Below are 22,128 nucleotides of genomic sequence, written 5' to 3'. Positions count from 1 at the left end.
AAAGTATGACAGAACCGCTATTTTAAATAGGTTTTTCCCCCAGCATTACTAATGTGATCCACTAAGTTATCAATTGTATGAAATATAGTGTTTGCTACATAATTTACCCTTTTATTTACAGAGTTTTCAAACGTTGGTTTAAACAACAGTGCAAGTATAAATTGCAAATAAAACCAATATCGAAAAAATTACAAAACATAATACCTGCCTCTTAACACACATACCGGTCCATTGCCCTTAAACCCTCTGCATCCCGTCCCAGTATTTTTTATATTAAATAAGTAATTCCTGAGCAAAACCATACTTAACCACCCAGTGCCCCTAAAATAATAAGGTGAAAGGTTTCTCAAGGTTTAACACTGCCACCTACTGATGAATCGCGTGGTAAAGTCTTACGATGTAAAGACTTGCATGCCAACGGTCATTTTATTGTGAATAATGCACGGTAAATGCAGTACGATGTGAGAACTTTGGAGGAAAGGCGGGACACAGAACTGAATCCGCTCATTTATGGGTTAACAGAACATCTTGAACATCTCCTGGATAAGGGCGCTACAGCCGCCCTGATTTTAATAGATCTCAGTGTGGCCTTTGACGCTCTGTCCCATTCCATCCTCCTGGAAAGACTTAGGTCAGTTGGCCTGCAGGGCACTGCTTTAGCCTGGATGTCTTTGTTTCTCGAAGACCGTCCATCTCAGGTCTTTTCAAACAGTGCTAGGTCAGAATCATGGACACTGGTCTGTGGCGCCCATTCCCCTCCCGAAGTGATCAGCATTAAGAGTGATGCTGTGTAACATCTATGTTCAACCACTTGCGGAGGTGGTGGAGAGTTGTGGGTTAACTTTGTTCTTATATGCAGATGACACATCTTTGCTTTGTCGTCTGCACAGGGCAATTATATCCGAACCCTGAACTTAGTCCTGAGTAGGATGTCTGCATGGATTGGTGCAAATCGACTTAAGCTCAACAAATAGAAGGCTGAGGTCATGGTTCTGGGAAATAAATCCCCAACTTTGGTGCCCTCGGCACTGGCCGGAGGCTCTCGGCATCCTCACAAATTGGTCACCTAAGGTAAAAAACCTCGACTTCTGTCTGAATGAGAAGCTTACGATGAAGCTGCAGACTGTTAAGGTAGCTTCTACCTGTTTCACAGTTCTGAGGTGGATAAGAAAGATCATAGGTATAATACCTCTCTCTGCTCAGAAAATTGTGATCCAAGCACTAATCTTGTCTAGAATTGACTACGGAAGCATTCTATACTAGGGGGCCGAGAAGGAAGTTGTTAGACCCGGCTTCCTGGGCACCAAGGCACTCAGGGGTAACTGCACTTCAATCGCATCAACTGGAGTGTTTGCTCACTGGTGTCCTGGGACCTCAGTACTAGTGGAACCAAAACTTGATAACCAAGTACTCCTCTACAGCACTTGACTCTCTCAGGGTAGCGAGACAGAGCAGTCCAAGGCTTACTCAATGAGGTGAGGTTGGGTTAGACATTCAGAATACAGTGTTAACCATACCACCAGCTGATAAACTCAATGTCCAGTCAGTGCTTTACTTTTTGTGAAAGAAAAGTACTTTAATACACAAATTATAATTATACTACACATAAAACTAGGATAAACAGTGAAAACCAGATGTCTCTACAACCCTCTGGGACAGAGTTCTGATCCCAAACAGTATTATAGCGCCTAGACGCCAAGCACTATAAAAACACAGTTAACATTAAAACACACAATCTGCATTGCATATTACAGACCATGTTACACAGGGCTGCTCTCATTCACTAGAGCCGTGATACCAATCTTTGGATTGAAAGGATATAGTTTCAGCATATGATGTGAAGTCACATGTTCTTGATCAGCCCCATAACCCCCCACCCAAAGCAACAGAAGTGCCCTCCCGTTGAGAGGACACCGCTCTAGTGGTGTCAGGGATCTGACCACAGGCACCTGATGTCTTGGCACAGTTTACTAGAGACTCACTAGTCCAGTAGCCACTGGTTAGCTGTAGGAGGGTAGTGGCTGGACAGAGTGCCAGTTCACCCTGATACCCTCAGAGATCACAAAAAGAAAGGTGGGGGCCTGCTTCACTGGCCTCTATTCCCACCTACTGCTTGTACAGGCTCCCACAGCGCAAGGGAGGAGCTTAGAGGGGATTTGATCTCACCTTCAAAGAGTAGAATCAAGCTTCCTCCTCTCTGGCTCCCTTTATGTGCTGCAAGCATCTTTCAACCAGCCTCTGTGATGTGCCGCAAGCTTCGTTCCCACACCAACTCCTTTGATGGGCTGTAAGCTTCCTTTCCACACCTTGGGCAGCTGTCTGTAATTTCCTTGGTTAAAAGCGCACGCTCCCCAAGCCTCACAGAAACAGCTGGTCCTCAATGTTGCTGGTGCTGTGGATTCTCTTTGAACTCTTGGCAGCAGACTCCATCCGTCATAGAGAAACTGCCTTAGTTCCATACGAATGTATGACGTTACAACGAATTCCGTTGCAACGCATGCCTTTACCACGCATGCGTTACAACGGAATTCGTTTTCCACGCTTAACCTTTACCTCGAATATACCCTCACCACGCATACATTCACAACGTTTTTCGTTGTAAATGTATGCATGTTGAGGGCATACTCTTGATAAAGGTTATAACTCTCCCCTTAAATGCCCCCTGCCTCCACTCCTTATATTTACCCCTGCCCTTAACCCTTAATATATATATATATTTATTTTACTAAAATGCCCCTTACCTTTTAACTCGCCTTCTCTCCTTCTTCTTTGTTTACGTCGGTCGTATGTCGTTGAGAGGAAGCGGAAGTTACTTTCCGTTTCCTCTCTAACGACGTCGATTGCTTCAGCTTCGTCTTCACTTCGGCTTTACAGGTAAGATTTTTTTGGGGGGGGAGGGAGACCCCCCCAGCCCCCCTTTTTATCCCAACGCTTTATTTTTTTTTATGGGGGAGACCTCCCAAACCCCCCCTTTTTTTTCATTTACCACACATGCCTTTACTACGTATTTTGTAGTAAAGGTATGCGTGGTAAAGCCTCACGTTGTAACCACGCATGCGTTGTAAAGCATGCGTGGTAAAGGATTTCGTGGAAACGGCTTCGTTGTAGAGGCCGTTTCCCGTTCCATACGCAGTGAATAGAGTCTTATCTCCTGCCTTCACACTGCAGGTCGCGCCTGGCTATCTTAAGACGGACCTGGTGTGGTCGCCTCTTCAGTCATAGATCAGTCTTGAACAACAGCTGACCACTCAGGCCAGACTTCACCTCTGATTGATAGGCTCATCCAATCAGAGGGTCTGCTACTTTTGCATCCTGAATACACCTCCAATCACAAACCATTCATGGCGTGTTCAATGCATGGGTAAAGCATGCACAAGTTCCCTTCATGGTATCATGGCTGTGCAACTCCCATAAGAGGAATTTGAATTAATTCCAGCCCAGGAGACACTGACCAGTGGGGGAGGGTCCTCTTCGCAGAGTTAGTGCAGCTAAACCCAGCTAAAAGCTGAGTGTCTACCTCAGCCCACCAGGCCTTTCCAAGGAAATAGGGAGGGGCACGGGGGGACTGGGATGTCCAGCAGAACAGCTTGCATTCCTCACACTGGCTCAGCACACCATTCTTCCCCAGTACCCCCATGGGCTCTCAAACACACGTCAGGTAGACACAGGCATGGCAGACTGCACAGATTTGGTCAGGAGGGTGCCTAGGGGCTCACCCCTCCTGACTATAGATTTATTGCTGCCACCACTAGTAGTCTACCACAGCCTTAATAGAGAGGGCAGTAGCCACTCTCTGAAAAATAGGGGTGCACTAGGCATGCCCCCTCGACCTCAGAGCCAAGCTCTAGGGTCTCAATCCATGTAAACAGGGAGACCCTCAGTGGACATGTATGACTGTCATGCTCACTGAGGTAGGGATCTAAAAATCACACAGTAGCTTTTGAGTGACTTGCCTAGAGATTAGCATAAGGTAGGGGAAGGACTCTCTCAAGAGACGTGCAGGAGACTTCCTGTCCCAACAGAAGTCATTTGGCACCTTCAGGTAGCTCAAAATGCAGCTGCCAGGCTGCTCTTTCGCCCCTAAGTATGCTTCGGTATCGCATCTTCTTCTGGAACTCCATTTGATGACTTTAGATGAATGTATACAATTCAAAGCCTTGTGCTATCTGCACAAGGTCAGATCTGGTGTCGCGCCTTGCTACATCCAAGGTCTGGTGGCGCCTTATCAACCGGTATGCCTGCTTCAGTCATCTAACCAGTCCTTGTGCTAAGGGCATAGAATTGGTCGCGCACACATGGGGGTGTCCGTCATTTTCATACCTCGGTTGAAAGCTCTGGAATGACCTGCCGGAATATCTACTCAATTGCCATTCCCTCACAGCATTTTGCTAGGGGGCTAAAGAGTTGACTGTTTTAATCTAGCTCCGCACTTACTCTACCTGGGTCCGAGCCCTGGGAAAACCCTTGGGATAGCTGAGCACAGTTTATGATGCAATAATAATAATAATAAGGTTACTCCTCAGCCCACATCCCTAATGTAGGTACTGATTTGGTATTGATTTTAAATAATTAGGACTCTCCCATTAGAAGTATCCCTCAGAAGAGCAAGTTAATGATCTTTCTGGTAGTTACTTTCTGACGGTATATTCCGCACTGTGTGCCACCTTCTCCATTCTGTGGAGTAGATTTCTGTTAAGTCATAAGGTCCCAGATTAGATCGCACCCACTGTCTTATGATCAGTTTGTTGTGCTCCGTGTGTGGGGCTCAAACGTTATCCTTTGAAACTGACTTTGGCATGGTGAAGGGGTGGTGCATGTACAGGACTCCAGGTCATACCTCCTAGAGGAGGGATGGCGCCGCCATGGACTTTGATGGTGCCACCTATCAGATCACATGACCTTCTGCATGAAAAGTTTCTTGATCCAATCTGTCTTAAATAGGTAAGGAATGTCTGGTTAGATAGAGTATCCACCAGAAGAAGCATTACCGAAAGTCTGTACCTTTGTCCACATTTCCATTATATCTCTGCCCAGACATTGTAATTTTTTTTTCCCACAGTGATTTCTAGCTTTTGTGTCCACACTCATTCTGACAGATGACATAACACTTTACTATCTATTCCTTTCCAAAAAGCGCTAGTGTAAACTTGAAAGCTTAAATAAATATATTTTATAATAGATCTTTAGGTGTAAGATACGGGACCTCTTCCTAGCAAGGGTCTTAAATTGATCTCTTGGAATGCAGCCGGCTTATGCACAAACAAAAACAAATTGTTATTCCTGAAAATTCAGAATGCTTACATAATATGCATACAGGCATTTTAGATTGTAAAGAACTGGTCCATTGAAGATTATATTGTGCTAAGCCGTCCTGCGTCCCCAGTGAACAGAGGACATGCGAAAGGAGGTATTGCTATATTTCTTAAAACAAGTTTTAGATGAAGATATACAGCAATCTCTCAAGCCTCTAACTTAATTCAGGTGATTAAGCTAGACTTTAAGGAAGATCATGATAGTTTAGATACTCTGCTAATTGTAAATGCATATATACCTCCTGATGCATCTAACACACATCTTCTAAAAAAATTGTTAGTCTTTGTTTCTTCTATTATGGAAAGAGAAGATTGTAGGCACTTAATGCTGGTCGGCAACTTAAACGCCAAAGTCTCTACCCACAGTATAAGGTTATTGGCTAATGCCTCAAAAGACGAAGCTCTAAGCATCCCCCCTCCTCAGTTTCTGGAAAATAGTCAGACTGATAAAAGAGGTGCAATTTGAAGGCCTGAGAAATGTAAACATATTAATTGCAGACTGGAGATTAGAAAATGATATACCAGCTAACATTACACATACAACACATACTAGAGGCTCTGTTATCGATTATCTAGTTGTGTCAGCAGATTTTTTCAGTAAGCTCTACAGTATGGAAGTTCTAGAAAATGTGTTTGCCGACCACATGGTGATCTGCTCAAAAATAGAGATGACTTGTGCCAAGGTGGGCTCTTGGAATTTTGAGGATAAAGCTGTAGGTTTTAATAAACAAATGGCAGAACCTACTGGAATACTTTAGCCGCCACAAACCTTAAAGAGACCTTAACAGTTTTAATAGGAGATCAGCAGCATACAATAGTGGGAGACCTACATCCTACCCAAACTGATCTGTTGGAAGCCTTTGGCCGCAATATTAATACCATGGTCATGTCATGTCATTCTATCCATTTACCAATTAAACAGAGCCTGCCTTTCAATACTCTGCTACATATAAATAGTAAAATAAATAAATTAGTGAGGGCCCAGTTCCTTAGTTTTTCCCTTGAACTAAGTAGTCAAATAAGTCTATTAAAAAGGTAAAGACAGAGGAAAAAATGCTCCCTAAGACAAACGAGGGTGAGGGTGAGAGGGTTGTGAGGTTGTGTATCCTATGCTTTTTTTGTTATGCCATGCTATGTTTTGTTATACTATGCTATGCTATGCTGATGAGGGTGTATGAGGGTGAGTGAGTGAGGGTGTGTGAGGGGGTGTGAGGGTGAGGGCGAGGGTGTGATGGTGTGTGAGGGTGAGAGGGTTGGGAGGGTGAGGGGGTGTGAGGGTGACGGGGTGTGAGGGTGATATTTTCCCAAACCCTGATGTGCTGATCTGATTAACACTCGACAATGAGTGGCGGAAAAGTGAATCAACCAATATGTGCACCATGTGCAGGAAACAAAATTGTAAAAGTGCCAATATAAGAACGGTCAACAACAGTCCTAGTGCTACAATATGGCAGTGAACCATATCAAATCAGTCAACTCAACATGGCCTTGTATGTAATAATGTGACCAAAACCCAGTGTCACAATAAACAAAAAAAGTGCCATCCATTAAGCCATCATTAACAACCGAAAATGTGGGAAAAGTAAAAACGTGTCGCAGTGCTTCCACGTGGTAATATAGGGCTCAAGCATGCATAATCGTGAAACTAAAAAGAAACGGGTGCATAGGCACTCGCATTACGATACCAAACGGTAAACGTGAACTGCGCTGGTCATGCGAAAGTGTTTCCAAGTCGGAGCGTTAATGCTGCAAAGAAACGATGATAAATGAAACGTCACACTCTGTATTGCAAAGGGAGAGTGCTAACTCATGGATATGCCAATTACGTCAAGAAGCGCACGGCTGACAAATGTGCGGAGCACCTTTTCAGTACTGAAACAACATGTGTAACGTCAGGCGTGTCGAGATGTGCGAGCCAGGCAGGGTGTTGGGAAGTGAAGAAACGCAACAATAAACGACTGCATTGCATAATCGAGGCAGTAGTACAATATCTACCAAGGCACTCGTTACCTTGCACAACGGCAGAGTCGCCCCTCTGGTGTGGTGTTTCCGTCAGCATGCTCAACACATAGCATCAATTGTTCTTCTAAAAGAACCACATAATGAAACCCTAACATGACCGGTAAGTGAACAGAAAATGTGACAGAAGTAAACCAAATACTCCGGTTGTGGCAGTGTCTCATCTGAATAGTTCAACTGGAGAAGCTAAGGGCACGGCATGCCTGGAGAGAGGTCTGCCGTCCTGGGCAAGAGCCAGTTTAGGAGAAAGAAAAAAATGAGGGTTGACAGCAGAAAACCACAGAAGTGAAGCTAGTGGGAGAGAAAAGGAGATAAGGAGAGAGGTGAGAAAGGCTCAAGGACAAGCGGAGGGCGGGGGGGGAGGCGGGAGGCGGGGAGCGGATCCCTTTGAAGTAGCTCTTGGCCTCGCGGCAGTGATAAGGGAAAGCAATTAGGGGGGAGGTGGGAGGAAGGCTGATGGCTTTGTGTGAAGCAGGCAGGCGGCTCGGGAAGCAAATGGAGGGCGCGTGCACGGACACACATGCACTCGGCAAAATCCGCCTTTTAGCTTTCTGGTTTAACGGCAATAGGTCTCTCTACGAGACCTAAAAAAGGAAAATTATAAATGGGTCCAGTTAAAAGAGACGGCTTCCAAAAACAATCCTAAAAGGTGTTGGGAAATAATTGCGGATTGTTGCGGCACTAGAGTAAAATCCCTCCCGATTCCACTAAAAGAAGACGAATGGAAATCACATATTTTAGAGCTTTAGTCTGCAAACCCTAATTCTTCCTGCCCTGCCTCTATTTTAACAAATCTCTCCAAAATCCCTGAATCTAGTTTTGTTCGGACAAAGGGGGAAGTTGTAGGACTTATTAAAAAAATGAGAGCTTCAGGAGCAATGGGTATGCTGAAATTAATGGAGAACAAGTACACACTGTTTCGAAGTTCAAGTGTATATTTGGCATTTATAGACTTCTCAACAGCCTTTGATAAGGTAGACCGGCCATGATGGGGGTGCCTACCCCCATGTTATCATTAATTACTGCTCTGCATTCGCAAACATGGTGTCAGGTGCTAATGGAGGGAAAGCAGGGCCTGTCAACAGTAATACCCTCAGAAAGTGGCCTGAACCAAGGCTGTCTACTAGCACTGCTACTCTTCTCTCTGTACGTAAGAGATTTACCTGATTTCTTCTCTCCCTTAGAAGGAGACGCACCAAAGATAGGAGGCCGCCCTTTTGCATGCCTCATGTACGCAGATGATATTGCAACTATGGACCGGACCCCAATGGGCTGAATAAAAAGTTGACATCACTGCAGAAATATACGATGGCGCAGTTCCTGAAGAGAAATGTTTCCAAAAGTAACGTTGATCTTGAAATGTAGCAAAAGCAGAAAATCATGTAATTTTAAATGTAGAATTGGTTCCAGAAATCATGAGATTGTAGATTCCTATCTGTACTTGGGGAAAGTAATAGGTGGTAATACCAGGAATAAGCCACATATTGAACATAGTTCCTTCAAAGCAGCTTTGCATGCATATGGCTCACGCATATTCTATAGCACAATGGGTCAAAGACATTTTCTACAATTGCTCACAGTTAATAAAGCAAAAATCACCTCCACTTTGTTATATTCTATAGAATCTATTCCAGTAAGAGACTGGAATTTCCTTGATAAGATTGAAGGCCAGATTTTACTCAAATTATATAATTTTAATACTCTGGTTCCAATATCCGCTATTAGATTGGAATTTAGCATGGTGAGTACATTTATACAAGGTTTAGCCAGGGTATTACGATGGGGATACCAGCTAAAGAATAGTGAGCTTTACACATTAAGGGGTGTAATGTGTCAAGAAATTTTTGGAGGAAAAACATACAAATATTTTCTTTCCCGTGATTTCACCTTGGCACTGAATTATTTCAGCACACAAGAGGAGTCCGTGATGTCACTCCCAATTTTAGATAATTTTTTTTTTTAAATCACGGTTAGTCACCAGAGAGATGTCACATTTTGCAGATCAAAGGATGGACTAGACTAAAGGCAATAGCCTTGTCAAGTACCCTGAGGGTTCCTCGAAAATACCTATCCTGGAATCTAGATCATGGAATTCGCCGTTTGCTTACTGTATGTCATATGAATCTTTTGCCATTAAATGATCTAACGGCAAATTGGTCCCCCACTATGAAAATGTTTTAAAAAACCTGTAATATATGTAACCTGAGCATCCAGAATCTTGATCACATCCTGTTTGTGTGCCCAGTTCTGTCACCATTTCGCCATTGATGACTTCGACCAATGTTCATACAAATAAGTGTCAAAAATGTAACATCAGCTCGCAAATTCCTCCTCTTTCCAAAGAATGAAATAGTGTGTACTACGGGGAGATGGGTGGGCTGACTCTACTACCAATCTCGCCACAAGCAACTCAGCGGGGTGACGGCTTTGACACGCGACTATAAGTCTTATTAGTCTCATTATTACAGAACCTTTCTTGTATCCTCCTTTCACCTCTTTCTCTTCTGCTTCTTTCAATCACCCTTTGCCTAATTTTCATCAAGTCAAGTCATAGGGGATTAGCTAATCACATATTTCAGAGTGCCTGTAAACACTGCTCTACAAACTACGTTTGGCTAACCTTGTAACAGAAATGCTAATGTACTTGCTTATAAAATTAATAGAATTCTTTGAAATCAAAATTATAAAAAAATGTAAATGAGTTTATGAATATATTGTAGTCTTTACTATATTCTTCTTAAGCAGGTCCCTCCCATAGTTGTGCATACCTTATTTAACTTTATGTTTAAAGAGGTGGATTAATGACATGACTTAAGATCATATGACCTGATACCCGTTACATCTCGGGCTTCATGGTACATTTTTGATTTGGCTTGTTGCTTCTGAGATACTCGGCCCCCTCAAATTTTGCCCTTAAGTTCCGTGCCTTTGTATTTTTTAAGGCTAATGGAGTTTTTTGCTTTTTAACCATTGCTGCTAAGGGAAAATAAATTGTTAGTTATACATGTGTTAATTTTCCTTAGAATCTTTTCGGGTCTATAACCTGCTGCTGCCACATGGTGCACTTTATTTAAAATAGTATCCAATATGAAGCTGCAATTGTATGGTATTTATTCCAAATTGCATATGTATTTAACTATATTAAAGGATTTAACTACATTATGGTAATTCTGTTTTTCGTTATAATGATGATTAGAACATTGGATTGTTGGGAGCTCCATCGTAGACAATGGAGTGCTCCCTGCTTCTACGGCTGGTAAAGGCCGGCAGAGCAACATTCCAACGTCTTACAAAGGCCTCTCGGAGCTCGAGGGGATTTAAATCCCATCGAGTTTCGAGAGGCCTTTGTTTTATTTGTTAGAACATTCTGCCCTCTAGTGGCAGAATAATCGAATAGCCTTATAGCCGTTCGTAGCAGGGCTATACCGAATATTAAAGTCCCACTACCTTGTTAAAGTCCAACGCGGTAGTGGGCCTTTAATAGCTGGTATAGCCCGCTACGGCAGGCTATAAGGCTATAATATTCTTACATACACTTTGCTCATTCTCTGCCATTGCTTGCATTCTTCTTCCTGTGGACATTCTTCTTTGCTATCTCAGGGAGATCTTGGAACTGGTTTTGAAGGATTTCGATACCTCTAGGATGGACTAACTTGTACATAAACTGCGGTTGGGATATAGTTACAACTGCTTTTTTATAATGATTTTTTTCTTTTTTAACTAATTAAAGTGATTTTTATTGTAAACTTATTATTTCGTCCACGTTTGTATTTTATCCTATCTACTGGAGAAATGTACTGTGCTTTTATTTTAATATGCTAACTATGCAATAATTATGTGTATTCTTTATGTGGACCTCATTGAAGATCTAAATTCTTAATACATTTATTGAATTGAATATTTTACATCAAGAGTGATGTACATTCCAAGATTAACACAAGATTTGTCTTTTGTAGGATTCTGGTCCACCTGAGCCGCGGAGGAGCTGATGTTGAAATCTACGCCCCAGACATTCCTCAAATGCATGTGATTGACCACGGCAAGGGGCAGCCAGCTGAGACCGAGACCAGGTAGTTTTGACCAGTTAAGCTGCCTTGAAATGCAAATTGGGTCTTACTCTTTAAAACACGTTCACCATCTACTATGATTGGTGATATGCTCCTGCAAAGGGGTGGGGTAAATGGTTTCCTAAGGTGTGAAAGGGTACTAAATATCCCCAAACTTTGTAGGTGTGTAAAAAAATGGGTCTTTCCTTTGACAAAGAGTTTTTTCCAATGGAGAAAAAGACAAAAAGTGTGCAATTGTACTCTGTGTGCAATTCATCAGCTTGGGAACACCAACGTCTAGAAATGCCACATAACTGTCTCAATAGAACACCTGGGAAGCTGCGACTGGCACGACATTTCATCTGTATTACTAGTGACGTAATTGTAATGTTCTAGTCATGCAGATTCTCTATCGACAATCAAGCTTTAAGGTTTCAGTGCCTAAAGTACTTAAGCCATATGTATGAAAACTATTTTCACTCCAAATCAGAGTTTGTGACCACAAAAATGTTTTTTATTGTGTATGCATTTCTCATTTTAGGAGTCAGTAAAGTTTTACCAGCTCCTAAAATGAGATTGCGACCCCATAACAAATCCCTATTTATAAATGCTGAGTTGTAGGCATCCCTTCTAAATAACAATTTGTTATGAGATGTATCAATGTTTTGCGACTAAATCCAGGTGCAAAACATTGAAAAATTAGCACCTCTCCAGTTGAGGTGGTAAGTCATTTGCAAAGGGAAGGAGTCCTCTTGGAACCCTTTAACTTTGTGAATGTAAAATAAAATTTGTTGGAGAGTAGGCAGATGATACAATCTTTTGAAAAAAGGAAAACCTTTTTTTAAACATAACCCTGTTTCCTTTAAAGAAAACAGGCAGCTTTACATAGAAAGAGTTTACTTTAGTTAAGAGATAACAGACATGCGATCACAGACATGGTAGTATGGTAGTACTTCGCCACCTGCCGCATTAATATTCATGAGATAGCTCGGTTTGCAAATTGCAGTCCCCTCTGAATTTTATGAACTGACCTGTTAGTAAAGAGAACCGCTCATGAAAGTTACTGGTTGCAAAAATAATGGTCACAAATTGAGAACACTATTGTGAACATTTGGCCCTCTGTTCTATGCTGTAGAGCCATGCATACCTCTCTAATAACTCTTCTAGCTAGGGTAGTTGACTTTGCATAAATAAAAGTGATAAAAACCCAGCAGAAGCTTGAAGTTCCTTGCTCCTCATCTTGTCCACCGGTTCCAGGTGTGCCCGATCTACACCTCTGCCAGAGGTGAGGTTGCCTCTGACTCTGATTGGATCAATAAGGGGAGAATAAAGTAGTTCCTACCCCACTGGGTTCCCATCCCCATGACTTGGGCATTAAAGACAATCCAAGAGCTCAGGTCGAATCTTTGAAGTTCTATTCCAGTCCTGCCTTCCAAACTCTCTCCGACTCTCCCAGGAGGAACACTTCCTCATAGAGACGGTGCTTCAAAACCATCTGAAGGAACAGACCATTTGCTGTTTTTTGTCCCACTTCACAGGTTTCTCATAGTAGCCAAGCTTGAAACTAGTATAAACAACAACCTCCAGTATTGCCAACAGAAAATGATTTTCAGTACTTACCTGTTAATCAGAGAGACCAGTATTATCAATACAACTGAGAAAATTGTGTTTAAGTCTTGAGGCACAAGACCTTCCTTGGTGTGTACATTGCATGGCTCTGCTACAGTGACGGATGTAAATTGTGATCCAGTGGTGAATGGTTATGATATGAAATTCCTCCTGAAGTCCTGTATCCGTCCTTATTCTGTGTAATATGGTTATTCACAAGCTCTGACTTGAAGAACACTTGAGCCATTGACGGGAGGCTGGTGGGGGGGTTGATCCATAATGTACACGATAAACCAGTGTAGTCCATATACAAGGTTCAAATAAAGACACTTTAAAGCATGCACACACAATCAGATAAACCTTAGAGCAACAGCAAAATAAAGGTAGAGGTATTACCATACAACTTGAACAGGCAGCCATTTTTGGGGCCCTCTAGTTTATCCCTATTGCACATAATTAATATTAGTAATTGCTGCGTCTCTAATACTTTACTCGCTCGCCTGTTACTGCTACTGTTTGACACATACGACCCTGCCCGCGTGTGCTGGTCAGTTGGACAATATTGCGATCCTCAATTTATGTTTGAAAATACAGACAGTGCTTTGTGATGGCTCCTGATCAGGTTTACAACTTGGAAATGTTCTATCTGTGCCATTCCTCGGTCTTAAATAGCAAGTTGGCTATATAATGCTCTTGGCTCTGCCTTATGTGTCACCGAATCAAGGTAAGGAGATTTGCTTCAAGGCTGTAATAGAACGAGTTACATCCGGTTTGTTTGTTTGGTGGTGGGTATATTGTGAGCGGTGCTGCATGGATGGATATTACTTGTTGGCTCGTGCGGGGTTCATATGAGGGTTCAATCAGTGAATGGCCAGTTGTGCCGCGGGTTGTTTATATAGTTGTTGATCCCAAGCCGTGCTCCTCCTGTATCCTCCAGTCCTTAGAGGCATTTACAGTTCAAACGTTGTGCACATTGGAGAATCATATGCTCGCCAGTTAATTTGTAACATTTTTGCAGTGGTCAGGGCCAGATTCAGAAAATTAGGGCCCAGATTTACTTGTTTATTACGCAGCCCAGTGCATCAGAAACAAATGCTGCGCGGCTTAAGAAGTCGAGACCAGGAGAGCGCCATATTTACAAAAATGTGGCACTCTCCCTAGCGCCGGGGTAGAAATGTGCTGCTGTGTGCCATGTACACACCTTTGCACCATATTCGAAGGGTGTCTACGTGAGACTAGCACAGCTTTTGTACTGGAAGGATAGATAACCTTCCCATGCAAAATACTATGCTTAGACTAACCTTAACATTGTTCCCACCTTGCATATGTGCTGTACAGTGCAACACACATGCACATTTGGGAAAGAAAGGAGAAGTGAAAGCATTTCTCTGTGACAGCGCCTGGTTGAAGTGGATGATATTTTCTGACACTAAACCTTGTCTACTTTTTTAAGTAAATAGGGCTTTGCGTCACAAACCTTGGGTGGTTACATGGGAACACCAATGCGCCACCCATGGTACGCTCCCTTGGCGCTAAGTAATGCAAAGCAGCACTATGCGCTGCTTTGCGCTACTTTCGATTGACTTTTCAGCAGTTTAGAGCTGGAAAGTAAATTAGTATAAAAAGGTTTAACATCGATTGAGTTACTTTTGTGGTGCAAACATGAAACTAAAACTAGGTAAATATGCCCGGTGTCTCATTATTACTTTATTTGGCATCCAAGGACTTCTTCCATGCTTTAAAGGATGACACCCCTTTTCCTTCCTCTTTTTTATTAGATTAAAGAAAAGATTATACTGAAGTTGGCACAATGTCTGATCTTAAGTATATTGGGGAGAGTGAGTGTGAGAAACAACCATACATCAGGTCTCTTGGTGCATGCCCTGATGGCTTTGATGTGCCTGCTCCGCATACAGCTGCATGCTTTTGAGGTCCTTCACATTTTCTGACTAGATTCCCCACCCTAGTTGTTCTGTTCAATATATCTGGGGTGGTCTTCAAGGTGTGCCCTTCTACTCCCCATATGTTCTCATTGTTAACCCCTTCGATGCTAATGACGAGCTCAGCTCGTCATGCAGTACACTGGTCGTGTGCTCATGACGAGCTGAGCTCGTCATGAACAATGGGAATAAATCAGAAGTAGCACAGAGGGGGAATTGCTGCAGCACTGATGGTGTTAAAGAACGTATCCCTTGAGCTTATTCCTAGCACTCATATCTTCCCCCAAATTGCAAGCAATCAGAAGTTCAGTGACCACACATAGAGGTGTGAAAATGGATTATTCACTCGGAAGGTGCAAAAATTGCACACAACTTCCGTTCCTACGCCCATGGTTATGGATTGCACTACTACTGCTCCCCCACCCTCGGTATTACCCCTGATTATTGCTAAACTGACATCCTCCCCCCAAAAAATACCACCTACGTCCAAGACCCTTTGACTCACACTTTCCAAGCACCCACGTTCCTTGGTGTCCAGGTATGACCACACCTCCCCCAGTCTGTCGGATTTCACCTACAGCATACCAACACTGAGAAATCCCCACCCCCTCCACTACTACTCCACGTAAAATAAGTATATTTGATGCCTTTTGGAAGACTACATAGGACATTATATGAGGTCATATTGTGCTGTTGTTATTGTTGTTGTGTGTGTTTCTCTCCACATCTATACATTCATTTTGAGCACCGTTAGGATTTATTCCACATAGCCATTCATTACTGACTTCATAAGAAATATTCTGGTACAATCTAAAAGAACTTCAAACACAAATACAGTACATTCTTTGTATGGCAGAGTTTCGCCACAATATGTGGTGTAGATGGAGACGATAATAGGGTCATGCCACAAGAGTCTGGTAACCAACATTAGAAGTAAGTACTTAGGGCCCGATTCACAGAATGAATTTAAGACTCAATCCTAAACTTACTACTATTTTGGTGTTCACAGAATGCACTTACTACTTTTGGTATTCACAGAAGTTAGGATTTTAGGATTAGGATTAAGACAATCTTAAAACAGACTTAAGTTAGATTTTGTCTTAAGTTTGTCTTGAGACAAAATCCTAACTTCTGTGCATTTTGTGAATACCAAAATAGTAGTAAATTTAGGATTGAGTCTTAAATTCATTCTGTGAATCGGGCCCGATGTTACCACCCCCAGCCACTTCACTTCCAGATAAATAACTGTTCAGGATCCTGCATTGATGTCTATATAAAGTGACCACTGTTTACTGTCCTGCGGTTACCACTCAATTTACAACGCACTATTAAATCTCTACAGTATCTCACCTCAGTTGTTCCAAGTGCCATAAATCGTGCTGACGCTGCCCACACTCGCATACTGTCGCCTGCTTTTACTCATGTAGTGGGCCAGTTATATTAAGTCTTTTTTTATGTTTCCCTTTTCTTCCAGAAATGTCTTGGCAGAATCTGCACGGATCGCCAGAGGCAAGATCACCGACTTGGCTAAACTTCAGGCAAATAACCACGATGCCGTCATCTTTCCTGGTGGATTTGGAGCCGCCAAAAATCTGTATGTTTCCAGTAACTGGCACATTAGACTAGACATGTTCCGATGCAAAGGGAGGGGGGGGAACACATCAGCTGCAGTGATTGTCATTTATTCAATAGCATGTATGACTGTCTTTTCTCAGTCATTGATGCTCAAAAACAGCATTTCCTGCAAATGGGAATATATAATATAATACATAATTTTTATAAAACAGCATGTTTGTGGTATCAAGTCTACAACAATACAAAGAAAAATCCTATGAAACTATCTCATAAACATAAATGTCAAACAACAGCAGTTGCATTTATTACATCGTTAAGGGTCTGATTTAGGTATTAGCGGACGGGTTACGGCTATCCTGCCCATCAAAATATGAATCCCATAGTATGCTATGGGATTTATATTTCAGCAAACAGGATATCCGTCGGCGTTGTGACGGAGTAACCCGTCCACCAACATCTATATCAGGCCCTCACTCTTTAAAACATTAGATGGAACGGATTGCTGTGTGCAGTGGTCTTCACGCGTTCGGTTTGCTTATCTTTTTTTGCACTATGATTTTAAATGCCTGTGCACATTTGAATTCCAGTTATGCACACTTCATAATTTGTACTACATCACTGAAGTCCTAACAGTGAAAAGAGAGACATGATATGAGTCTTACTATGAGCAAAAACTTTAGAAATTGGCTAGTATTAACCCCTTCCATGCTCATGACAAGGTCAACTCGTCATGGGTGTTTCCTGCGCTGTGCTTATGACGAGTTGACCTTGTCATGAAACTATAGTATTCAATCATTTTCAGCACAGGAGGGGAAAACCCCCTAGCAGCCAAGGTGTCAATCATTAGCTTAAATATTTACATTTCAAAAGTCTACCCAGCAATCCATTTCCTGTTCATTTGCAGTGTCTTAATAAGTGGACTACGTACAGTTGAAAGATTTGTGTTGGTTTTGTCCTTAAAAAGTTGAACACCAACACGGGTAAGCTTTCAATGTCTTGATCAAATAGTAGAGTGAGTATCCATATTAATTTATATAATCTACGACAATGTTGTGCGATGATGCACAGTCGCTTCTACTTGAAACCGTACATAATGGATAGAAGATGCTTCAAACGAGTCGTCAACCCGAAGTCTGGCAGTGGACTAGCCATTGACCTCAAATCAGCCTGCGTACCAGGCCGAGAGAGATGTCACTGAACCCCCTCAATGGGCATCATTATTTCCACAGAGCACTAAATCATTGCTCTACTGGCTGCCTCTTCGCAACCAAGAATTCTCTGAACCCATGTAGGACTTCCTTGCAGAGGTTCCCTTAAGGCACCGTAACCTTTGGTTTCTTGGAGATTACTGTACATGACTTGACAAGCTTAGCTAGCTCCTATCAAGTGAATACCCTGCTCTCTATCCTTCAATCTTCATATTTTCTCCAGCTAATCTCCGGATCCACCCAGGGGCACCCACCTGCAGCAATAGTTGCCTCTCAGCTTGAGCTCAGTGACAAAGTCTTATCCTGTTACTAGGACCAGTTCTTACATGTTTCCCTCATCCTCGCCTCACCAGCTCCACTGACTTTAGCCATCCCGCAAACCACAAGAGAACCGTCGGATCATGGAAGAAAGTGGACCCGTCCTTCGGTATCTCAGCTCTTTCCTCTTGTTTAACTTCCAGCTCTGCCATGACAGTTCAACATTTCTGGCAATGTCTTACAAGGGTTTCTAATGAAGTCTCACTACTTAAATACATCTCATCAAATAAACTGCTTCTCTGCCTATTACTGGAAATCAAGTGGAAGGGCCGTCAGCTCTGGAAGAAAAGTTACAAAACTCTGTAACAATGGTATGTCCAACTCGTCTCTGGCCACGGTAAAAAATGTAAAACAGTCCTCACATGCCGTATATGTAAACCCATAGGTCCAGTAAAAAACTTGTTAAAATCAGTCATGAATTCCAGATCCCAGAACTCACCTTTATGAAAGGGACTCCAGTCCAACTAGGTGATTTTTGTGGTTAATTATTTAATTAAAAAGTGAAAGTCATTGATCGTTACTTTAAAAAATAAAATAAAATTTAAAAAAGCACCCTTGCCCCACCATGCTACCTTTATCCTGTCTTCAGCGTGGGCCTAAAATGACACCTCTTTACAGGGGAAGACTTCAACATCACAGTGCAAGATTGTGTTACATCCAGATACCAGGGGACCAACGTCGATTACATACCTTGAGGAACCCCCTCCACGAAAGCTCTGTAGCCACCCACGCCAGGACCATAATAAATAGTTCCCAAGTGACCAGAACTTTCCCACTAGAACTCAAAAGGGTTTATATTAACTTCAATGTATACTGAAAAACTACAAACCCTTAGCAAATGTTCCTTTGTACGCAAGCTAATCGAACCATCTCCATTCGTTCAAATAATATCATTTGTTGAAGATTAGTCTGCTCTCTGACTACCAGGATAGATTTGTCTGGATCTTGGCACTGAGATATCACTGATTGCGATGATATCAACACAACTGTCGACTCAGATGTCGCAGCCCTGCTCCTACTTGATTTATCATCAGCATTTGACACTGTTCACTATCCTATACATCTTCACAGGCTTCATAAGTATGAAGTAAAGGAACCATGTCGAAAGGGATAGCAAACCTTGCTGACAGGATGCTCATAATTTAATTCACCCCTTCTGTCCTAAACCGTTCAACTCTTAGGCAAGTGTACGGCCTGACACAGTCTATGTTAACCTTCTGTGCAACATCTTGTATCCCTTTTTTAAAGTTCAGGTTCATCTGGTCTTGATTTTGGTTCTATGGAGAAATGCAAGCAGTTGATCAATAGATGTTTGCTAAACACCTCTAGCGCAACCGCATCAAAATGGAGACTCTTTCGTGTGGCAACTCGATGGATCATGTCTTTTCAGACATTTGGCCTCACGAACTAGAACCGCCTCTGCCACACACAGCTTAAGTGAGAAAAGATAGGGGTCATTATGGACTCCATTGTAACCCTACATGCCTTCATCTGTAAATCGAATGACCAAATGAAGCTTCCAAACGCCTTCAACAAATTTTTCCACATCTTGGCCTCCTGTAAAAGGTAAAAGCTACAACCCTTTTGATATTCCCCCAACTTGACTCCACTAATGGCTTATATCTTGAGGTTCCTACTTTGGAAACTTCACACAATCCAAAATCCTGCCACTACACAACTTCTCAACTTACCCAGCCTGGTCTCATTCCCTCCAAAGGCTCTCATTATCTTCACAGATCATTTTATAAGCTTTGTGCATAGCTCCTTAATGAATCCATGGGAATGGACTACTCTCTTTTCAGCAGAAATGCCTCCTGTATCATCACTGAAGACCTCTGGGCTCAAGGCTGGCTCCAGTACGCTGGCGGAACCTCGTTCTCTCGCCAGACTTTGGAACTCAGAGCCAACTCGAGTAAGGAGATTTGACAGTCACCTCCAGGTCTGGAAAGCATTACAAACATGGATCTTTCCATCATTAATACAATATGGTGCAGAGTCAAAACTGTACAAAAATGTAAGTGGGTATATGTATGGCTGCACCTAAGCCCACACCCTGCAGCACAGCATACATGCTGCAACATGAGCCGCAGCACATTAGGAGCACGCTTGTGAACCGCATAGACCTCAGCCAACATCTCATATCTGCAACACACTGCTGTCCACACCCTTCCACCCACACTCTTCGAAAGAGCACTTGTGAACCGATGGAACTGCAGCATCGAAGCGCCTGGACACCCTCTCGGGCAATTACTCATCTATACAAATCAATGAAACGTAACATTTGATGGCTTCATCTGGTGTGTAAAGCACTATTCGAATACCGTAATATAATGCAGTACAACACGAATAATGCTTCTTAGTGAATTTAGCAGGCCTCCAGATCGGGGCCCTGTACAGAGCACAAGGAACGATCTGACAGGCTGCGCTTCGAAGGAGGACGAGCCTGAGGTACATGGGTCCCAAGGAATGATACTTCTTGGCGCTACCTTGAACTGTATCGCCTATCTCCCATACAAACAGGAGCCTTTGAAGCAACGTATATTGTTATGTTGCTATAACACAATTGCCAAAAGGGGGCAATCACTGGCTTTTGGAAAACTGTAGAAATGATACTTGCTGAAGCTCCCAGGAATTTTTCAGCCTTTTCGGCGAGAGAAATCAGAGGAGCCCCATCAACGGTATGCTACTGGTTTGAGTAATACGTGCAAAATGTCTGGAACACAGTCCTTTTGGGGGTTCTTTTTGGGCGTGTGGGCATGGCGGCAGCGTGCCAGTCGACTCATTTACATGCTGAGCCCAATTGTGACTTTCTCTGTGCTCTTGTGTGATTTCATCTAAATATGTCGCTGATCAACCAAAAGCTGTGTTCAACTCTACATTCCAAAGGGCGTTTAGTTCCGGTGGATCCATTCCCTTACTCAAACTGAGTTACTCTTTAGTGTTATTCAGTATATAGTACTCCAATGCTATTCTCAAGCACCTAGTGCTCGGTTCCCTTGATATAAGAATGCCAAAGCCAAGACGTCAAAGAAAGAGTATCCCTTGTGGAGTCTACAGCAAACCCTTAGAATCATCACTAATCTTAAAAGCATGAGTTCTTCAGAATATTCAAACCTTACGAAAGCAGGACAAATGGACGAGGGCAGGGAGATTATTGCTGCAGTGATTCTATTTGGAAACATTATTTGAAATTAGCCTAAAGATATGGATACACTTTACCACTTATGCAGAATTTTCTAGCAGTGCTTCTTAGAGTCAAGGTGACTCTTGGTGCATAATAGTCCATTTCTCTGATCCCTGTATTGAGGAACACAAAATATTACATTTAATATTTGCTTTATTTCAGAATTTGTGATTGTTTCAATTAACAGGTTTTAAAGGTTGTATGCAAAAACAGTTTCTATAATACATTGTCTTTGAAAACACAGCGTGGAACGAGGGAATGTGCTGAATCACTGAGAAACTACAGAGATAAAGCTTCATTTTCCCTTACTCCCACTGACTCTTTGCTACACACATTGTACAGATCTACCTTTGCTGTGGATGGAGCAGACTGCACAGTTAACAAAGACGTGGAACGAGTGCTGCAGGAATTCCACAAAGCTGCAAAACCTATCGGGTATGTGCCCAGGGTGTTAATCAATGTGAGAGATGGTTGTCCCATTGCATGAATATAGAGCGTGGGTGCCTGTACCTTTATTCCTGTCAGAGCAGTCGGTTGCTTTTGAGGTGATCATGTTAGGTGGGGACATAGTAGGCCCAATTCACAAAGGTAAACATTTGTGTAAGTTTACTACTTATCGGTATTGACAAGGGTAACTTAGACCAAAAATCTAGCTTTACTACTTTTCAGTATTCACAAAAGAAAACTTAGACAAAAGTCTAAATTTATTAATTGTAACTATCCTTTGTGAATACCGAAAGGTAGTAAAGTTCAACATTTGGTGTAAGTTATCTTTGTGAATACCGTAGTAAACTTAAACAAAAGTGTAGGTTTCCCCTCGTGAATCGTGCCCAGTGAATGTGTGCGTTTCATGCTTGTGAGTGCAGTGTGTTGCATTTTATCCATCCCTCTATTTGACTGATGCAGATCCCATTGTTT

The 22,128-nt window shown here is 42.4% G+C and overlaps 1 protein-coding gene across 1 annotated transcript in view; it reads left to right on the top strand.

Annotated features, from left to right (window-relative positions):
* The window catches only part of LOC147699070 (glutamine amidotransferase-like class 1 domain-containing protein 3, mitochondrial), a 97,553-nt gene that overhangs the window by 64,048 nt on the left and 11,377 nt on the right, over window positions 1-22,128 (top strand). The window contains exons 3-5 of the mRNA XM_086935647.1: window positions 11,288-11,401; window positions 16,400-16,519; window positions 21,553-21,645. Of these exons, the coding sequence (XP_086791773.1) occupies window positions 11,288-11,401; window positions 16,400-16,519; window positions 21,553-21,645 (327 nt within the window). The remainder of the gene's footprint in view (window positions 1-11,287; window positions 11,402-16,399; window positions 16,520-21,552; window positions 21,646-22,128) is intronic.

The sequence above is a fragment of the Lissotriton vulgaris genome, chromosome 8 (genome assembly GCF_964263255.1).
Source record: "Lissotriton vulgaris chromosome 8, aLisVul1.2, whole genome shotgun sequence".
Classification (NCBI taxonomy): Eukaryota; Metazoa; Chordata; class Amphibia; order Caudata; family Salamandridae; genus Lissotriton; species Lissotriton vulgaris.
The sequence above is the reverse complement of the archived record's forward strand: the minus strand, read 5'-3'. Positions and strand labels throughout refer to the sequence as shown.